Source organism: Macrosteles quadrilineatus, unplaced genomic scaffold (assembly GCF_028750875.1).
Source record: "Macrosteles quadrilineatus isolate MER2022 unplaced genomic scaffold, UCM_ALF_1.0 Scaffold_1__1_contigs__length_201487025, whole genome shotgun sequence".
Taxonomy (NCBI): Eukaryota; Metazoa; Arthropoda; class Insecta; order Hemiptera; family Cicadellidae; genus Macrosteles; species Macrosteles quadrilineatus.
This window is the reverse complement of record NW_026542594.1, coordinates 89552966-89575371: the sequence shown is the minus strand read 5'-3', so window position 1 is coordinate 89575371 and position 22406 is coordinate 89552966. Positions and strand designations below refer to the sequence as shown.

The following is a 22406-nucleotide window of genomic DNA, read 5'->3' as shown; positions in this document are numbered from 1 at the left end:
TTGAGACCAGTGATTACGTGTCTAAATACAATAATGCTCTCCTAATTTTAAGTCAAATACTGTTTAGAGTATGCATTTAAACGGTACTTTTTAATGAGATTTTGGGGACGTCGGTTTAACCGGAAACCCCGTTAAACGGACTGGCCTCGGTCCCGAGGAGTCCGGATAAGAGGGAGTCTACTGTACTTCCTACGTCGTGGACCTGTTTTCATCTCTTTCCATAACATTTTAGTATTTTAAATACATTAACCTAATTGCCACAAACATTTCCCACACTCCGCACTGCTAGCATTTACTACTTATTTCACCATTTCCTATGTCTTGGACATGTTTCCATCCCTTCTCATAGCATTTCACTATTTCAATTCCAGATACATAAATCTAACTGTTACAGTTAATTGGTTTCCAGTTCCCAGACTCCACACTACTCGCCTTTACTACTTCCTTCACCTCTTCCTATGTCGCGGACCTGTTTCCCTCCCTTCCCATTGCATTTTAAGATTGCAGATACCTTAATCTAATCCTCATAAACAGTTCCCACACCCCGGACTGCTCACCTTGACTACTTCCTTCACCACTTACTACGTCACGTACCTGTTTCCCTCCCTTCCCATAGCATTTTAGGATTGTAGATACCTTAATGTAATCATCATAAACAGTTCCCACACTCCGGACCGCTAACCTATACTACTTCCTTCACCAATTCCTCTTCCTGCGTCACGGAACTGTTTCCTTTCCTTCCCATAGAATTTTAGAATTGCAGATACTTTAATCTAAGCGTCATTTACAGTTCCCGCACTCAGGAGAGCACGCATTGACTACTTCCTTCACCACTTCCTACGTCGCAAACCTGTTTCCTTACATTCCCATAGCATTTTAGGATTGCAGATACCTTACCATCCTTAAGAATAAGAATAAGAATAAGAATCCTTTATTGTCATTAGACACGGTTGTGCAATAGACATTGTCAAAGAAAACTATACACTAGAAAATGTAACAGAGTCATGAACATTATCACAGTAGACCTTATGTAACATACATGTAAAACATAGCCTATATCACAGAAGAGATCACAGTTGTCAATTGAGAATAAATATCATAAAATAAAAATTGTTGAATAACAATGCATGTTACTTAAAATCTATAAAATCAGTAGCACTCAAATGCAAAAACTCATTAACAGAATAAAGTGGGTGCTTTAGAAGACCATTTGTTACAACAGTTTTAAAATTAGCAAAGGATTCAATATTCTTGACATGATGAGGTAGTATATTGTACAGTTTAAGCCCTATAACTTTAGAGCTTTTGGCTGCTTTGGTCAATCTACAAAAGGGAATGTCAATTTCATGGAACATCTTATGGAACAGTTGAAGCCACTTTTATTGCTAGTTCTGTCTGGTCTTCTGTAGATGTCGTGTTTTGTTTAGAGTTTGTTTCTATTATTTTAGGGTTAGTTTCTCATTATTTGTGTCTCACCGTTTGGTTATATAGCCAACGATAAAGATTAAGTAAAGTAAAGATTAACTAGTATTATTTGGTTAAACGAGGTTTTAAATTACTGAAATAACAGGAAACAGAATGTAAACAAAGCACGACATCTACAGAAAACCGGACAGAACTTACAATAAAATTGGCTTCAGCTGTTCCATAAGGATGGGAAATCTACCTTAATCTAATCGTCATAACAGATCCCACACTCCGCACTGCTAATTGTTAGCCTTTACTACAATGTATCGAGTAAGCTTCAGTATAATCATTGCTCAATAGTAACAAGTGATGTTTTTGCTTTTATATGTAATTTATAGTATACTGTGGGTAGATGCCTTTACGAACACATGTGTTACAACTAACAAGTCTTTTGTTTACTTTTTCCTTGTTATTTAATTCAACCAACATGGTTACTTAGCAACCCATAAGACTAATGTAAAAAAATGTTACTTTCAGTTTTATTTTTCGACGTAATTAGATTTTTGTTGGCAGTTCTAACGGCAGTAAACTTGTTTTTAGGCCAAAAATAAACTATTTACAACATTTGAAGAAAATTGTCGGAGCCGTTTTCGAGATCTTTCTGCAAGCAAGCAAGCAAGCATACATACATACATACAAGTAAACATTGCTCGTATTAGAATATAGGATTGTAAAAAAATCGCATTGTTGCTCTGTTGATAAAAGTATTGTACAATAAATCGAATTGTTATATATTTTCAGAACTCTTAATAACCTTAGCATTTCATTTTTGGTATTATACAATTTCATTAAATAGATTTGGGTAATGATAGCAAGTAAGAAGCCACTACAAAAGATTCACATTGAAGTGCAACACTAAAATTAGTGTGATAGTGTGAAAAGTAGAGTCAGTGTATATTTAAGATTGTTTTCAGCACTGGAAGAACTTTAAACAGTACCAGGGATGTCCCCTAAGGATCTCTGGAAATAATTTTATTCTACAGGGCCCACTCAATTTTTATTTAACATCAAGTATCTACTGCCAACGCTCTGTTGTTTATTTTATTCATTTGTTCTTCCAACCCAGGGGCAACCAAGATTTGTAAAGAATCTTTCATTTAAAAGTCATTTGAACGTATTGCAAAGAGAGTAGTATATCTATATATAACATCCAATGTATGTTTGTTTGTATGTTTATTTGTTTGTTTGTTTTTTTGTCCTTTATGGACTCCGAAACCGCTTGACAGATTGTAATGAAACTTTCAGACATTATTAAGCATTATTTAAGGATGGTTTGTGTGAAGTAAAGGGCAGATCCGTCAAAAAGGCTCCGCCCCAGTGGCTCTGGAGTTTCCCATGTTAACTTTATGAGTGCTCATATTTAAATGGAATTAAAGAATCTTAACAGCTGGTTCAAATAATCAGTTACATTCTGTGATGTTCAATAGTATTAAAAAGTTAATAGGTTTACCAACAGGGTGCAGCATTATTTTTTTTTAATTTATGACAACAGCTAATTTGCAACCAAAAGGTTAGTGAGCGTAGCGAACGAGCTAACCTGAAGGCGAGTGAGCGCAGCGAACGAGCTCCAACCTAAAGGTGAGTGAGCGTAGCGAAGGAACTTCAATCAGGACGTGATTGAGCCATGTGAACGAGCTCATCTTGAAAATGAACGAACATTTGACATAAAACCACCTTAGGTCAGGACGACGTCTACTAGCTTTAAATATAAGTCAGAGTAATTTTCTTTTTTTTCTTTACAAAATCAAGATCTGGAACAAAAATCTGTCTTTTTGCAATTTGAATCCATTTCTCACGCTCCCTCCGCCAATAACACTCATCCCCTTACATGACCACTCAGCGTTCCCTCGTTATGGAGGTCTGCACTCTGATTTTTCCTCATAAATATAGATTCATAAATTAGTATAGTTAGTAAACGGTATGAACCTTTGCCTAATGTTAGTGTTTATTGTATTGCTAATCATTCATAGTGAGGGAGCAAGCTGGAAGCTGGTCTACAGTCAACCAACCCGAAAAGGTACTTGTGCCCACTGCGGGGAATTAGAGAAAAGGGTCAACTATGGCAGGAAAATGCCTTTCCAAAAGCATTGGTTTTGCCACCGAATTGCCAACTACCTGAGACTTATTTTCCTCACACCCCTGACAATAATTTTCTGTGCACACAGCCCCACTAAGTAGAGTAGTGCCAGGTGAGTGGTAGAGTGAAGACCAAACGTTTACTTCAAGGATAGTACAGCGTCTTCACCCCACCTGGGAAGTGCTTTCTTCAGGTTGTTTGACTATAGAGGTAGAGCATGGGACTTTGATCCCCGAGGTTCTGGGTTCAAATCCTGCCAATCACTTCTTAAGCTGATATTAAATATCTCCAGTTTACCAGGTGAGCACTTTTTTTACTCCAATATCTAGCACAAGCTGTATCTTACATTCTGATTCCATCATTTGACTCTCGATGGATCATTTACCTTGAGTACTGAATCCGTCCAGAGACCCCCAGGAGCAAACCCAGGATGACAGAAGTTTGAGCCTCTCAGACTGCTGAGTGTTCCTCCGTAAGTGCTCTTGACCACAGCCACTGCTTGGAACGCATAAGGATCTGTATGAAAAACAACATAGTGAGGTAGATGTTAGCCTCCGGATTGCCAAATAATATTAAAAACAAAAACGTTGGAGCCAACATCAGGTGGTACAAAGAAGTTTTCTTTCTTTATATAAAGAGTGTCATGTTTAACATATAAAAATAAATAAACATTTAAACATGATACAAAACGTTTTTGACTACTGATCAGTTATCAAAAACAGATTGTTTAACAGATGACTCTAACCCGGCAGGGTTTGAGATTTTCTGCGAAGGGGTTATTTATATGTTTTATTTGATAGTTGAAAGAATATTTTATTGTAAAGCTACCACCTACTAAATTGAAAATATTAACTATGCGACTATTCATGTTCACAGTACCTGTAATCCTTTCTACATGTCTAATATCCGCAATAACTTGGGCACTCTTGTCTATGAAGTTTGATGCTAGGAGAGCTTCTTCAGCAGTAAATACACCAAATTCTGCCAATCCCTGTTGTATCTTCAGTGCACAGTCCACACTAATACATGAAATAGAACATTTTGAAATTCTTTTGCCCCTCTGCTTTTTAGAGCACTACATTCCTCATGTTAATTACCAAATAGTTTTACACTAACACAACGATGAAATTGATTTTAAGGACTTTCTACTATCCCAGTATACTTATAAGGAATAATTATTTTTATGTAGAGCCTAAAGTTTTCATAAATTAAAATGATGAGATATTTTACAATTTAAAGAAGTAATAGTTTTAAGTATGACGAGCTGGTGGCCCGTCCTACGTACGGAAATCGAGTTGTCAACTAAAATGGAATAATTCAGAACATCTAGTTTACACGTATAGACACAAATTCCGGAAGTTTTAATGGGGAAGATCACCTTATGAACAAATGTAACGTGACCACCTATTTATTCCATTCGAATATAGATCTATAATATGGCGATGGTATTTTAAATCCGATAATTTTACCATAAAACAGCATTTGTGTCGATTTGAAAAATCTTGAAGTGAGATTGGCGACCGATTCACGCTGGTTTTGAGTAGATATGCCACCTCCAATTGCATACTGTACTACTTATGTACTTACCGTACCTTATCTTACACCCGTGACCACTGAAACTTTTATGAGGATTCTCTTCTATCACCTGCCTCTTCCAAATTTAGATCCCAGTCTGAGGATGCATTTCATAACTTGATATTTCCCGTCTATCGTTTGGTACTCCTTGGAATATACTTTATAAAAGTTTATGCACAGCCTGTCCATCCAAGCTTTACCTACTTCTGGAAAGCATCCCTATATTTGGGAATTAAAAGGGTTGCTGCCAAGTTTGTTCCTCAGGCTCTGGATGACAATCAAAGAAATCAGCAATGTAAACTTGTCAAGCTTTGAAACAGCAGCTCCGTACTGACACAACATTTTTGTCAAAATGTTGTCTAGTTGCTAAAAGGCATTTTAACCCAAACCTGAAAGTAAGATCCACCCAATGTTTTGTATTGTTTTCTGTTTCTTCAAGACCTACATAATGAAAAACTGCAGGGTGCCACTTTGTCACCCTTGAGCAAATTGAAATATTCAAGATAGCCACCAAACTGTATATTATAGGCTATATCTTTGCCTATAAAAGAGACAGGTTAATCATTTTTGTGTTTAACTTTATGTTTCAAGGGTCTGAGAATACCAATAGTGGATTATCTTGGTAATAAAATAATATATACTAGTGTACATGTTGCTCGAATTCGAGCAATTGCAAAGTATTACAGGAGTTATTTAAAAACGAATAACAGTCATATTTACAATGAGTTTAAATGAGTCAACTCACAAGATTACCGGTGTGTGGAGATACTCACGATGTATTTATCTCGTGACGGTGTTATTATATTATCATATTATTATATGACTGGGACGGGTGGCGTCTTTCTGTAATCCAGCTACTAGGAGGTCACGAATTGTGGATATTTATAGGCATGCACTGTGGATGCGATACTCCCTGGTGTGGATTAACGTCTGCACGAGTGAGTGCTACGACTACCCGCAGTACTATCCTGATAATTAGACCAATTCGTATATACCAAGGCAAAGAAATGTGGTTCGGATTCCACTATGAACTGTAGGTCCCTTAGTTGCCCTTAGCTGTATGGGCTATTAATTAACAGCTGTGTCTAAGGAATGTCGGCCTTAGCCACTAACAAGACTACAAGATCGCACCACTCATCCTACACTCATCTCCATTCATACTTGGCTTAAAATACCTACTATGTATGGTCGCCATTTCATAAAAAAGTATTTAAACTATTTAAAAGTATTTAAAGTATATAACAGTAATCAACATTTCCTGTAAATATTGTATCATGTTTCATAACCTGGTATTGCCTTTTAATGTTTTCTACAAACATTTCCTGACTTATAGCCATATAAGGTTGTCCATGTTTATCTTAGTTTTTGATAAACCTAAAGCATTCCGGCCGGTTTTCTCCTTCTCAAAATGCCTCGCTGTACAGGCAACACAGGCCATTGATAGAGGGCCAATTGAGAACAAAAATTGTGTTCTCGTTTTGGGGTAGTGTTAAGGCGCATTTGTAACCTAATAGTTGAGGTTGTCCAGGGTCAGGTGCTGACTGTGATGAGTTAAGCCACTGTTCTGTAGCTGCGGTCGTTATCACGATTACGCCTCCTGTCCATGTTTCGTTGTTGTCGTGTCGGAGGCATTTAAAAGAAAAAACAACAAATAAACAAATTATAGCTACACAAAACAACGATAAATGCACAAATTTAAGTTACAATCATGCTAACACAATCCGTCATAGCTACACAAAACAACGATAAATAAATTCACAAATTTACGTTACAATCATGCTAACACGATCCGTCATAGCGACACAAGACAACAATAAATACACAAATTTAAGATACAACCGTACTAACACGATCCGTCTTGGGGGTTATGTTTAGACAAACTCAAATAGCCTAGTAAATAAATGTACCTACTCAATGCATTTCATTGAATTGGAAAATAAATAACAGCAATTAAATTATACAGCTGATCATAATGTAAACAATTATGTTCTTTATAAGGATAACATGGGAACTTTCAAAGCCACTGGGGCAGAAATATAAGGCCAGTTAGCAAATCTACGTGACACGCTCTTTCCAATGAGACGTCATTCGATAAAATCGGTTAAGAAATGGAGAAATGGAGAAATGGCGGAGGAGTTCAACCGACAAACTTCATGTTCGCGTATAGATTTTTGCTTTAAAAGATAATAAGATATCATTGGCAAATTGAAAATTACATTTTTATTTCAATTAAATTAATGTATTTACATATTTAAGTTGTATTTGTAACAAAGTAATTAGGATTATAGTAAACAATGGTTATCAAGACCAAAACAGAAAAGGAAAGGCAGAAAACCATTTACAATCATGAACTAATTATTGTTAATCTCCCAATCACTTACATCATCCACAATTTCATCAGGTTCAGTAGGTACGAACTTTGTCCACGGATTACGACAAGTTTATTTGCCGCAGCAATTACAAAATCGTGTACATGTTAATACATAGCTGCACCTTCCATCACAGCAAAGATCTTATTTTGCACAACCACAGCGTACGATTTGAAGTATCTTTGGTGGGGCCGGATTAACTCCGATTGGTATGGTTACAGGAATCGGGCTATTATTGGCAAAGTCTTCTATCCAGCCAAATGCTTTTGACAGTTGTTGTGGTGGATTTTCTTCATGTTTGGCCTCAGTAGGCGGTAAGGTGCAGAGTTTTATGGTATTGTTTTTCTTTTCAGTTCCCATTTTTTTAGCCAATTTCTGTACCTTATATCGGAAGCCCCACAGCATGATGCTGTACATTTTGTACATTCATCTATTATATCATGCATGTCAGCTCCCATTAGCCCTAATTTTGATAACTTCAATCCTCTTTGAAGAACTCTCACAACGTTTGGTTTCCCTATACTATAGAGAGTGTTTCTGAACTGTCATTCCAATATCAATAACTTGACGCTGTGAGCCATTTCCTTCCATTAAGACGGTACAAGTAGGTGCACAATGTTTGTAATAGTGAACAAGCAAAGTAGAGACATCGTTGTCATCACTTCTAATCGTTAAACATGTATAACCTTCGCCAACACAAGATGCCATTTGAGGTGGAATATCACTGTGCGGTGTAATTGTATTAAGAGGAAAAAGTTTTACAGAATTTGATGTAAAATAAGCATCAAATTCGAAACGCGCACAAAACCAGGATCAGCTGATTAGACATAGGCGACGTACCCACAATCCCCTACAAATTGGAGAGGGCAGTTCCAAGCCAGGCGGCATCATTCTCGATCAGTGTGTATCCAGTCTTTCTTTCCGTAGGGTGAGTTTTTAATCGAGTCGTGTAAATCATTCCTATTTCGCGGTGTTAATTGGCCAAAAAAACCGTTAAGCATATATCCCGCAGGGGTATAATTGCAACGCGTTTGAAATTAAATCAAGTTTGGAAAAATCGTTTCATCTGTTACCAACTAACACAGACCGCATTCGAAATTTCACGCCGTCGTTGTGCCAAAATTCAATTTGTTCGCGTTTTACAAAAGCTCACCCTCATCTGTGTTCATTTGTAATTGAATCCCTAAAGTGTTAGTGTTGGACATCCAGGTAAGTAAATTTATATATTTTATTGTGTTATCGTAATAATTATTTATATAGTGGATCACACAAACCGTTGAACTTTTCATGTCATGCTTTGTCATTTCCTGTTTTTAAGCACATGTTGTCAGATTTACATATTCATAAGTACATTTTGTATCCACTTCTAATAGTTTGATATTAAATCTATATAAATAAAAATTAAAGTTTTGTATGTAGCCTACATTGCTCAGAATTATATATTTTTAGGTTATTATTACATTTTATACATTAAAGAAGCAGAAACTAGTCTTATCTCTATTTCTGTCTGTCTGTCTATCTTTCTGTCTGTCTGTAACACTCAAGATGGCATTTTACGCTATCTTCTCCAGGAAATCGAGAGTACCTATCAAGATCCAAGTAGTGTTAAACGTGAATCCGTTCTAGATACGTCATTAAATCCACTCTTGTGTTCCAAAACCGGAGACTTTGGTTGGGGCACCTAATTTAAACACGCCTAAAACAGAACATATCGTACAAATAATTTAACAGTGCTATAGTTAGTACGTGTCGTACTGGTTGGCGTCAAGAGAGGGATTTAGCTTGCTAGGTCTGAAAAGCTCACTTTACAGTGTGTGGTTGACATCTACGTTCTCATAGAGGGCACCCGCCTTCAGTACATAAGAGATAAACAAAGCAGTATGAGAACGGATCTATATTTAAATATTGTACCGTAGATTACTTTTATAATTTTTTACAACATAATATTTTTCACATTTCTATAATCAGTCATAGAAATTACTTTAGAAAGACTCTATGAATGAGGTTTTGCTGTTTATGTTTTTTGTTCTTCATTATTTTACAAGTTGCAGTTTTGCTCGATTTTGATCAACAGGTTATCTAGTTTGAACTATAAGCAGCAACAAAAACCTGTGATATGCAACGAGAACTTTCAAAGTAGGATTGTTTATTTACAGTTATGTTTATGTTTTTAATTTCATGAATAATTTGTGATATTATGCAAATTTTTTATAATTATTTATTGTTCTCTATTGTTTAGGTGAAGTGGTAGAACATTATGGAAATGGTAGATGTGTAATACTATAGTAAACCGTAAATTTAAAGAAGCAAATTTCATCAAACTGTTATTTTGTCCTCCCCCACTGCAAACGGAAAGCTTGAGTATAACAGCAATAAGCATTTTATACTCATATGCCAACCCCGTACGAAGGACGGGTACTCTGCTAGTTTCTATTTGGAAGTCTAATGATAACTGCACAAAAGTGTTGTGCCCGATCTGTGGCAGACAGGAGACTGGTTCTTCTACCATGACAATATACACCTGCAAACATAGTTTGCTCGATTTTAGCTAAAAAGAGATGATTGTGCTACCCCACATAAAATCATAACTATTCACCTGACTCTGTGTGACTTCTGTGTCTATACATGAAAAGAGGTTTGAAAAGACAACTATTTGACACCATTGAAGATGTCAAGAAAAAACTAGGTAGGAACTGGCAGCCACCTCAAAAGATGACTTGAATTGTTTAGAACAGTGAAAAAAACTGTTGGCACAAATGCATAGCTTCCAATGGAGAGTATTTTGAAGATGATAATGTTAAAGTCTAAGTAAATTTTAAATATATGTACTTTTAAAAATCCAGGTCTTTTGGGTATACCCCTCGTGTGTGTGTCAGTTAGCAAAATAACTTGAGTAAAACTGGTCCGATTTAGGAAGAATCTGGTACAAACATCTAAAACTACATTTTTGAAACAAATATGCGAATCAGCATGATCAGACTATGGGAACGGGGATTTATGGGGTAAAATGTGGTTTTTTACATATTTCACACTAAAAAAATAAAAATAGAGTAAAAAAAAACAAACAATTTTGTATATTGAAGTGTTGTTGTACAATTACAGGTAATAGCAGACAACCTAATTACATGTTTAATTAACTTAAATTGTTTTTGTGTAACTAACATAATTACTGCAAATCTAATTACTTGTTTAAATCTGATATTTTTTAGGAAATATTTTAGTGAAATTGCATCAGGCACATGGGAATTCACCAAGTTTGCAAGTTTCTTTGCAGGGGTATTTTAAGTATTTACCATATGCTGTTATAAAGATTAGTATTATTGACAATAGATCGTATTCTCTATAACAATAATTATAAAAATATTGTTGTTTATCCTATATTTATGTCATTCATTAGGTTGTTTACCAAGTGAAAGAGCTAAGACTCAATGTCTGAGGCAGTTTTATGTTACCTATCACTGACTTGGACACATTCCACTTGGCTGTCTCCCCTGGTTACTGCCAGACATCTGCCCTGGAGATTGACTCTTTTTGTCACACATAATCTATCTGCAAATCACAATATTTTGATTTTCATTCTGCTTAACGTGTTGTAAAATTTGTAAATAGCTTATGATGGCATATTTTGCATTGATTTTTATGTGCTAGGATAGACTCCCCATCAATATGAACCATCTAAACAGATTAATAACTAAACATAAAGCAGTCAAACAGATTGCAACTGTCAAAGTTAGCAGTCTCTCTCGTAGCTTTTGATGCTGTGATATTTTAAATGATGAATGGAGATACAATAATAAGTAAGTATGGTACCTACATAATTTGATAAAACACTGCTTGTTACAAATCAATCTATCAGTTTGGCTTGATTTAAAGGTGGTGGGCAAAAATCAGTGATTGACATTGATTGATATAACCAACACCCACTGTTGGACGTTTTGTTCAAGTACGCCCATTCTTGTTCTAAAACTTTATACAACCTTTGGGAATGGAATGATGAGTTCATTTCATAGTCAAAACTACTAGATAATACAGATTGATTGGGTAGGAGACTACGATAATAGTACATCCATGGTGAAATAGTGTCTTTGAGTAAATTACTGGTATTTGTCGTAAAAACACTGTAGTTTTATCCATAATTTTATATTGGAATCAAACAGGTACATAGAAAATAATTACCTTCTAATGAGCTGAAAAGATGTAACTAATTGTCTCTTTAAAAACTTTACCTAAATGTTTACCTTAATAATACTTCAAATTTTAAAATTACTAAAAAAGAATTGCAGCTCTTAAGTCCTGACACAATAGACCCATGAGTGTTAGGGATAGATTTATTTGTACTCGTATGCTAGAGATTTAGATTTATTAATATTGTTCTAAAGTGAAGAGATTATTAATTATGTAGCCTATCTGTTAGTTAATCCCAAATGAGGTTGGGTATACTCACACAAATTTTGAGATTTAACTTGAAGAATTGCTAATAAAACAAAAAAATAAACAAACTTAACATAGAAGGCCATGATTGACACTGAGAGAGCTACAGTCCACTATCAGACTGTTATCAGCTGTTGAGTGAAGACGCAGGTGAAACTCACTGGGGCTCCTCCTCCGTGCTTATCTAATCACTGCACCACAATGAGTAGACCTATACAGTTGCTCAAAATCCAGTATAACCCGAGCATGGTGATAACAATACCTTTACATTGTATCTAACTAAAAAAAATATGTTTACAGTAGTCCGTTGTTTTGTTTATTATTTATCAAATAACTACTACAATGTTAATCCTATAAAAATATGCAAAGCCAAAGATGAAATCTAGATTCTCTCTAACTTTGAATGAACTTTTTCCAACTTCACATTTATCGTCCATATTGTTTGTACAACGTAAGGGGAGTTCCAGTCACAAAAATAAAATTTGTTGCAATGATTAACCCTTTGCGGTTGGTTAACCAGTCGTACACAATACAAAACTGTTTAAACATTGACTGTCTCTTCTGCTCTTGTGACCAGTGCCACTAAGAACAGGGAGTTGGTTTCCTCCCACCAGTTGGGAATTATTTTGGTTATGTTATCACCACCAAGCAGACATAAAAAATATGTTGGGTAGATAGATGTGAACCAACAATGGTTTAACATTTATGTTTCCAAATGCCAAACACAGGATTACAGCCAGTAGGGTTTTGTTTCAATGCCACACCCGATAAAGAGAAGATTGGGGATGACATCACTATGTCTTAACTGTTTATAAGCCACTTCATGGTGTGTAAAAAGGATGATAAGCTAGATTTCAAACAATAAGATAAGCCATGTTGAGGAGATGGGTGTTATTTAACATAACAGGATGAATAACACTGTTGCGGCCGCGGCAACATTATCGCGGCAACACGTTGCGGAGAACTCCCTGTTATTCTAATAACGTATCTCTCTACACCATGTTGCAGGAAAGCCGCGCAGACAACAAAAACGAAAACATGCACTGCCGTTGCCGCAACACTATCAGAGCAACGATAACTTCGGAAACGATCTGAATCATTATAAGGCTGTTGTTATCAGTACCGTGTGAGAGGCTATTTTCTCGAGCAGGAAATTTTATTACAGAACGTAGATCCCGCCTGAGGTCAAAAGATGTACAGCAATTACTCTTTTTAAATTCCAACATGCATTTGCTCAACAAATAATTAAACAAATGAAGCTAAAAAAGCTTATTATTAAACATTAAAAAAGGAAAGCTTATTTTAACATTTGCAACTAAGTGACTGGTTTAGAAAATCTTAAAACAGGTATTGTACCCCCAACCTTTATAATAACATAGACCTATCATATCATAAATCATGCTAACATGATTCAAGCAGTTAGTTTTGCAATATAAAAAATTTTGTGAATGATTGTAACCCTAATATTGCAGGTGTCATTTTGAATAATAAGTAGTCTACCCGAAGTGGACATGTATCCTGTTACACATTCAGATTACCAGGATATTGCTCTATCCGGATCCGAACTCCAGGAGTGATTCAGATAATCGGGACTTTAGAGAACATTAAAATACAGTAAAACTTGAGATAAAGTAAATAATAAGTAATAGTTTAAATTTATGTTAACATGTCAAATCTGGTTATGATGTAAGTTAAGTGTCATTGCGGCATTTCTTTTAAATTGGAGGATATGAAGTCATTCTTTCAAGTGATGAGGCAGTATTGCAACTACTTTTAGATTATCTCTTGCACGACATCGTCTGATATCTTCAAAGGCGCCATGCTTTGTACCATTGACATTAGGAAGAATAAATTCAAAGAAAATTAGTTACCGGCACTGTATTAGTTTTATGTAATAGCTAAAAATATATATAAATAAAAAATTGATTCGAATTTAGCAAAACAGTTATTTGCACAATGAAAAAAAATCTCTTAGAAGAAAATCAATCCATATAATTAATACGCGAACATTAAGTTTGTCGGTTGAACTCCTTTGCCATTTCTTAACCGATTTTATCCATCGACGTCTCATTGGAAAGAGCGTGTCGCGTAGATTTGCAAACTGGCCTTACATTTTTGAAAAAGTCCCTTGGGCTCTGGCCCAGTGGCTTTGAAAGTTCCCATGTTATTTTTATGAAGAACATAATTGTTTACATTTTGATCAGCTGTATAATTTAATTGCTGTTATTTATTTTTCAATTCAATGAAATGCATTGGGTACATTTACTGATTTTGTTGAAATTAAATATTTACTATTTCAATTTAGATTCGTACATATTTACAATGTAAAAAATCGAGAAAGCCTGGACAATTTTATATATTTTACAAGTAAGAAAAATGAATTGACATCTATCTATATATTAATAGGCAAGCATGTTTCTTTAAAACCTTTTTTCTCAGCTCGTGTGCATCGTAGGGAAAATCTACGCATACTGTTAGAAAGCTATTTTCCTGTAGGTGTGCAGAATCCCTTTATAAATTAAAATAGGCTCAAAAATAAGCACAAAAAATGAATTTGAAATTTTAAAAAATTAACATGGGTCTTATGGGTTGTTATGGTGATGACGAAATAACAACACAATATAAACATAAAATCAAAACAAATGGAAGACATTCCAATCACATGTTTTATTTACAGTGTGGGGTGAAAATAGAGAAGTTTGTACAAAACATACTTTTGGTCGATTTTTCGACCACGGGGCGTGCTCTCGTAGTACTTTATTTCTTGAGCAATCATTGAAAGAACTGATTTGTTAACTATGGAAACATAGGAAAGTCATAAAACGCCACCAAGTAGGAGAAATGGATTTTTTTTTATTACTATCGTTATCAACCTATATAATGAAGAACACCTACAATATGAAGATTCCCACAAACAATGAACAAGGATGTTAGCCGAAGTGCTACTATTCTGTAGACATGGACTTAACTTTATGATGTTTAGTTGAGGAAACCCCTCTAAAGTTGAATTAAACTGGCACGGCAAGGACATTAAATATGTGTTTTCATAAAGTCAAGTGATTTTAAAAGAATATGACAACATCCAAGAAACCTTAGTAAAACTTTCATTGAAGGATTCACATTATTCACATTATTATTCACAAGAGAAACACAAAACCATCAGAACAACATTAGGCCTTTCAATTCACAATTTTTTCAGGTAAATATAATTTATGTTATAACAATAACTAGGTAAATTAATGCCAATTGAAGCAAATAAAATTGTGACAGAGAGGTTATGCAGAAAATCAGGTAGTTTTTAAGGAATGTAAACAAAATGTTATCGCTATAAAAAAATGACTCAAATTTGTAAACGTCCTGGTGACAATGGGTGGTACCATGCAGACTACATTATCATTGACGAAGATCAACATGGACAACCTAATGTGGGCTATAAGTGGGAAACATTAATTTGTAGAATACACTGAACAACCAGATCAGCTTTTGAAAATTGATAAAATATTTACAAGAAATGTTGATTATATGGAACTGTTAGGTACGTAATCTATGAGTTGAGTATTTTAAACTCATGGGAAATTATGACTTTTATTCGTTTTTAAATAAGTTATTTGTTTTTAAATAACCACTTTACTTCTTTGCAATTGCTCGATTTTGAGCAACATGTACACAAGTAGGTTATAATTTGGTGTGTGTGATTGTTATAGTTTTTTTTTTTAGATAGCTGAGACTATATTTTAGTGCTTGCGTATGCTTTTATGTAGTGAAGGCTAACTTATATCTAAATATTTAATTATAAAATCTTTAAATCCGAACAGGGCCTGTGTTACCCAAATTTCAGAGCCTTAACTTTTTTTTTAAGGTTACCTATATAACATACTCAGACATTGTAAATTGAGAGATATGGCAATGACATGATCCTGAAATAGTGAAATTTTGATTTCATAGTTACTTCCAAATCAAAATATGTGATGTGGAAAGCGGAAAGGGACCTCTTGTCGGCGATGCAAAATTTTCAGTACAGCCGATATAAGTAATTAAGGTCAAAAATATCGAAATTCGGGTTTTTATCGATTGTTATACCTCATTTATTATAGAACAGGACAGTATCGGTTAAAATATCGAATTGGAGACATAAAAGGTCGAAATAAATCATTTTGTTAGCCTCTGCACGGTCTGAGAAAAGGTACCTCTTGTCGCTCAATGTTATTTTGCCATAATGACGAGAGGTCCCATTTCTAATATTCACTTTATAAACAGATTTTTGTCCAAAAAATGAATTGTCCTGCATTCTAGAGGAAATTTAGAGAACTACAACAAAGTTCAGTGTACGGAGAACAAAATATCTCACAAATTTTGCGGTCCCGACAAGAGGTACCTTTTCTTATCTTATGGAGAAATAACATAGGGCCGACAAGAAGTCCCTTTTCTGAAATCTTTTTACGACATGCTTCTATAAAACAATTATTTAAATGAAAATTACCGAGAGTTAAGACAAAAATTGGTTTTGCCTCCAAAGAGGACATTATAAGCTTTCTTTTGATACCAAAATCTCTTCTTAAATACGAAAAAAAATGTGTACTTGAAATTTTCAAAAGTGTTTTTCTCAAAATGACTCTTTTCAATAACAACATTTCAAAGTCCTATAACTTTAACAAAAAAAATCCCAGATGCATGGGACTTGCACCAAGTGATTCAGAATTTCATAAGGAATTCAAATATGTAAATAACTCAAAATCGAAAATTCCGACAAGAGGTCCCTATTCGCTTTCCACATCACATATTCTTAATTTGTAGTTTCGTCAAGAAATTACAATTAGTGGAAGAATATTAGGAAAATCGACGTAACAAATTTGGACTAAGTGGAAACTTTGCACAGTTGGTAAGTAAGCCTAAATAAATAAAATATCAAAAGTCCCCATAAATCCCGGCTGTGCTTCAGCCGCCATCTAGGAAAATGGCGGCCAATTTTCACTTTTTTGACAATATTTCACAAACTATTGGTATTAGAGAATTTTCGTAAATACAAAAATTAAAGAACGTTTAAAAATACATCTTTTTTATATTTGAAGGTTTGCTCTATCTCTAACGGTTATTGAGATAAGTAATAAAAGTTAGTATTAAATTTCAAATTCCCATGCTATTCTTATGGAGGAAAATAAAATTGTTACAGTTTGCTTATTTATGGATATACTAGCTGTTGAACCCATGCTCTGCAACGGGAAGAGGACACAAAAATAGAAACATTTCAATCTTTACATCTGTTGCATATAATAGTTACACATCCGCCAACGCTTTTAGAAACAAAATTCAACTTTTATGGCCTTAATAGAAACGTTTAAGTTATGACTTTTAAACCTGGTAAGTAGTGGATACCAACATTTTGGTTTTGATTATTTTCAATTTCAATCTTGTGTAGGCTGATATGAGAAAAACTGACCAAATCATTGAATAAAACTTCGACATACATGATTTACCTTCATCTCCCTTGATTACATATCTTTTTATTTATTATTGATATTTTAAATTTCAAATTTGAAGTTGCACAAATACTAATTATTAAATTTAAATGAACATGTTTTTAAATTTCCCTCTTCTTCATATTAAATCACAAATTCTTCCTTCTTCAGTTTCTTCACTCACGATAAATCATTAGCAAAACTAAGTCAGCAGTTATAAACTTTTGAAATATTGTTGTGCCTTATCAATACGGTATTTTGAAATATTAAAGAAACTATATCTATACTATAAAAAATGTTAAACAAATAATTTAGCATTAAAGACAGCAGACAAAACTAATATGATTATCAAAGCATCAAGGACTAAAAAATGTAATAGCAAATACAGTATATGTTTCATTGCATCTCTGATTCTACTCTACAAAAATATCAACAAACAACTTAATATACAAATCAGTTCTTTTAATCAGTTTCATTGTCCATTGCCTTTAAATTTTCACAGTACCATTAAGTAAACATAGTTACAGATATTTCATTGATTTTAGAAACAAAATAACACTGTGTACTGCTTAGTTTTATGATATTTTCCTTGGTTTAATTTAATCAGTGGTGTGGCAAAACACAAATAATAAATTTATCAAATAAAGTAACTGTAAAACAGAAATCAAGGACATACAATTTAGTAATCGATGATATTCTTTAGTTTAATTTAAGCATAGGTTTAGCAAAACACAATAACTCAATTTACCTAAATATACATATAAAAAACAATGTGATGTGCAAGTTATGTTAATCTAACACATATTTAGCAGTTCAAATGTTTTAAAGTAGCCTTCAAATTCATACAAAACAGCTATACATTGTAATTTTCATACTGTTTCCATGAAAACATATCAATAACATTATTTTCATAACTTAGACGCTTTAAAAAATCCAAAGCAGATCCGGAGTTGATACAGCAACTGTTATAGAATCTTTTTTTTCTATAATCATTGATATAGTTTTAGAACAAATAATCCATGATAAAACGTTAGATTAAAATAAACCTACCTCATAGTTATGGAAAACATTATACTGTATTTAATTTCTTTGTATCAGCTGTCTGAAATTATCAAATATGCAATTTAGCAGTTCTTTTTGTTTACATTAAAATGTCAAAGCAAATGTAAACAAAAATTGTTAGTGTTCTCATTGCAGCCATGGAGACCAATCAATATTTACTTTTAAAATCTTCATCTCAGAACTTTTAAAGCCAAAGGGGCAAAGCCTACGGTCGGTATCGAAATGTGAATAGTCCTATAATGGTCCTTGGTATGGTAGATATATTTTTGCAAAATTTAAGCCCAGTTGGTTCAGTATTTTTTGCACCTATTAGTAATACACATACAGACAGACACCATTAGATTTTTATATAATAGTATAGATATAGATTTTGATCAAACTTGGCAAATTTATTTATTTTATACTAAGCTATTAATATTTAACATAAATACTCACTTTAGTACCCTCCCTATAGCAGTAAACCTAGTACTAATTAAATTTAAAGTTATTTAAATAGGGAATATATCTTACATTTTTAGGATATATATTTTAGTAAAAATCCAGTCAAGCAAATGTATATTCATTTCTTGATCATATTAACAATCATTTTTTCTTATTAGTATTATGATTCAAAGCCCACTTACTATCTTGTCACTACTATGTAACTACTCAAAACTTATTAGTACATATTTACTTCCGGTATATTTTTTTTTGTCGGTAAATATTAGGAAATTGAACCTTAAAATCCGGACTAAATTGAAATTTTGCACAGTTAATATAAGCACAGTAAGCCTAGCTGATGAAAATGGCAAAAGTCCCCACAAATTCCGGCTGTGCCTCAGCCGCATTTAGTCCGGATTTTAAGGTTGAATTTCCTAATATTCACTGAAAAAATAATTACACCGGGAAGTAGGCCCACCATGTAAGTAGTTACGTAGTAGTGAAAATATATTGAGTGGGCTTTAAATTTTAATACTAATAAGGGAAAACTATTGTTAATAGGTCAAAAAATAAATTTCCATTAGCCTGACTGGATAATTACTAAAATACTTCCTAAAAATGTAAGATAGATTCCCTATTTAAGTGGGAGCCTACCAGTAGACCGACAAGATACTTGGTCGTCTGGCCACTAGACCGTCTTTTTTAATTAAATAGATAAATACTGAAAACCAGTACGTCGACAAGTTATTTCATCGTCATTCCAGTTGACCGGCCTGTAAAACTAAATTATTATATACGAGAAACCAACTTGTCGTCAATCGACCCGACCGACTTACCACTTGCTCGTCTTTTAGGTGGGGATAGGGGGCAGAGTGGGAGGAGCTAACCGGGGATTACCCAGGAGTTTGAGGCGCTTCTCGTGGTTGAACCACGTCGCTCGAGGCTAGAAGCCAGTCTTGCCAACTGAAAGTAGCCTAGCTCCGTCGAACACTACACACTCGGCGTGTTTATACAGTCTGGAGTTTAGTTGACTTTGGCGCGCAATTCTAATGGATAGTTTCGTCGTTTCTATAGCAACCATGAAGTGACCTCGTTCTCGCGCATTCCTCTGCCTTTGTATTATTTAATCTGCTTTGAAAGATAAGACTCGCTTATGTGCATTGACTATTGAATCAAATAACAATATCATTAGGGGGTTGTGATCGTTTGTTTGGATAAAACTACGTTCCGTATATTGTAGAATTACATTTGTAGTGTGGTAATATGGTGTATATATATATATATATAATTAATACGCTACATGAAACTTTGTCGGTTGAACTCCTCCGCCATTTCTTAACCGATTCTATCCATTGACATCTCATTGGAAAGAGCGTGTCGCGTAGATTTGCCAACTGGCCTTACATTTTTTACAAAGTCCCTTGGGTTCTGCCCCAGTGGCTTTGAAAGTTCCCATGTTATCCTTATGAAGAACATAATTGTTTACATTTTGATCAGCTGTATAATTTAATTGCTGTTATTTATTTTTCGATTCAATGAAACGCATTGAGTAAATTTATTTACTATTTGAGTTTGTGTCAACATAACCCCCAAAACGAAAACGGACCGTGTTAGTATGGTTGTATCTTGAATTTATATATTTATCGTTGCTTTGTGTCGCTATGACGGATCGTGTTAGCATGATTGTAACTTAAATTTGTGCATTTATCGTTGTTTTGGGTAGCTATAATTTGTTTATTTGTTGTTTTTTTCTTTTAAATGCCTCCGACGCGACAACAACGAAACATAGAAAGGAGGCGTACACGTCAGCACCTGACCCTGGACAATCTCAACTATTAGGTTACGAATGCGAGCTAACACTACCCCTAAAAGACTTTTCGTTCTCAATTTGACCCTCTATCAATGACATGTGTTGCCTGTACAGCGAGGCATTTTGAGAAGGAGAAAACCAGCCGGAATGCTTTAGGTTTATCAATAACGAAGATCAGGGATTTAGGTAATCAGGGTCTGAGTTACACAATGGTAATATTTGAGTTGACTCTTTTTAAACTCTTTTTAAACTTTGAGTTTAACTTTTTTAAATATGACTGTTATTGGTTTTGAAATAACCCCTGTAATACTTTGCAATTGCTTGAATTTGAGCAACATGTACACTAGTATATATATATAGGACCTGTGTATAATTTTGGGTAACATGGAGGTCAATTTACCTTGTGTAGGCCTATATCAAAAAAGTTTAATATCTTAAATTAATCCAAACGATTCATAGTAGCCAACAGGCACAAAGTATTGTAATTATGCAAGATGTTGTAAATTTCAAACATGTGTAACAGTTAAGTTTACTGCAACAGTAGTTCGTTAGGATTGCCTATTTAAGTAAGTTGTTATTAGGTGTATAAGTCGTTCATCAAGCGTCATGAGAAACGAAATCTGTTATAGAAGTGAAAAAATACAGTTAATCAAATGGTGCTGTATATAAAATATCTGCAAATAAAATTAGAGTTTTGTCTGTACACTGTTCAGAATGACATATTTTCTGTTATTTTTGCGTTTATACATTAAAAAACTTTTAATGTTTTTTCTCAATTTCTGTCTGTCTGTCCGTCACGGCCCAGAAGATATTTTACGTAGTGTTTGCATGTAAAGATGAACAAGAGGTCTTCTCCTGAAATACGAATACGAAATACGATAGGCATTTAAATAGTCTTTTTGTATTCACTGAATTGGCGAGAGTGTATTTAGCCAAATATGCATCGCTACATATGAAATAACCTGCCACCTCGAGTAAGCTCTCCTGGTACTTGTGTTGTAATCAAACATTGTCACATTTTTACACTACTACAACAAAAACAAATGACCTTAAACTTGTCAGATAATGAACATCAACATCAAGTGAAGACAATATTTTGACACTTGATATGATATATCAATCACTAAACAAACATTCTCCCTTCCTACCCATCAGTGCTTGGTGTGTTTATAATGGCCGTCACTGCCCTTCCACAGACAGGACCACTGCATTCCAAAGCAGCTGACTGGACTTTCTCTTTCCTCACCCCTGCATTGTTTGTATATAAGGGCGCTGAACCGCAGGGGCTCACGCTTGCGTGGGTTCGTGGCCTGGGCGACCACGCGGACCCTAGCTCTCCCAGAGGGGAGGTAACTGCCCGGTGTCAGACCCAGCACTTCAGGTAGACCACAGTTATGGACGACTGGTAAGCGCCAGCCCCTTAGGGGGAGCCTCCAGTGACATTCCCTCCATTCAGGGTGGGGGGGGTGTTTAGCTCTCAGTGATGCCGTTAATTCCGCCTCTCCTCATCTACCTGTAACTGTGGTTGTGACTGAGTCCTACCTGCTGTGTTCGACTGACATTTTGTGAGGCATATCCTCGACTTTGGAAGTAGCCTCGTCCTGGGAGGTGAAATACCTAGCCCCCAGAGGGGAGGTAAATGCTCCGTGTTGGTATCGGCATTTTCAAGTTGGCCACAGACATGGTCGACTGGGCATCGGGTCCCAGTGACATTCCTTTATCCAGGACGGAGGGGTGTT

At 34.8% G+C, this 22406-nt stretch overlaps 1 protein-coding gene across 4 annotated transcripts in view; it reads right to left on the bottom strand.

Annotated features, from left to right (window-relative positions):
* Nucleotides 1-22406, bottom strand: part of LOC128986007 (transferrin-like) — a 156147-nt gene that overhangs the window by 47089 nt on the left and 86652 nt on the right. For all 4 annotated transcript variants that reach the window (XM_054406190.1, XM_054406108.1, XM_054406278.1 and 1 more), the window contains 2 exons: nt 4424-4563; nt 3930-4060 (listed from right to left, as the gene is read on the bottom strand). In XM_054406190.1, coding sequence (XP_054262165.1) covers nt 3930-4060; nt 4424-4563 — 271 coding nt within the window. The remainder of the gene's footprint in view (nt 1-3929; nt 4061-4423; nt 4564-22406) is intronic.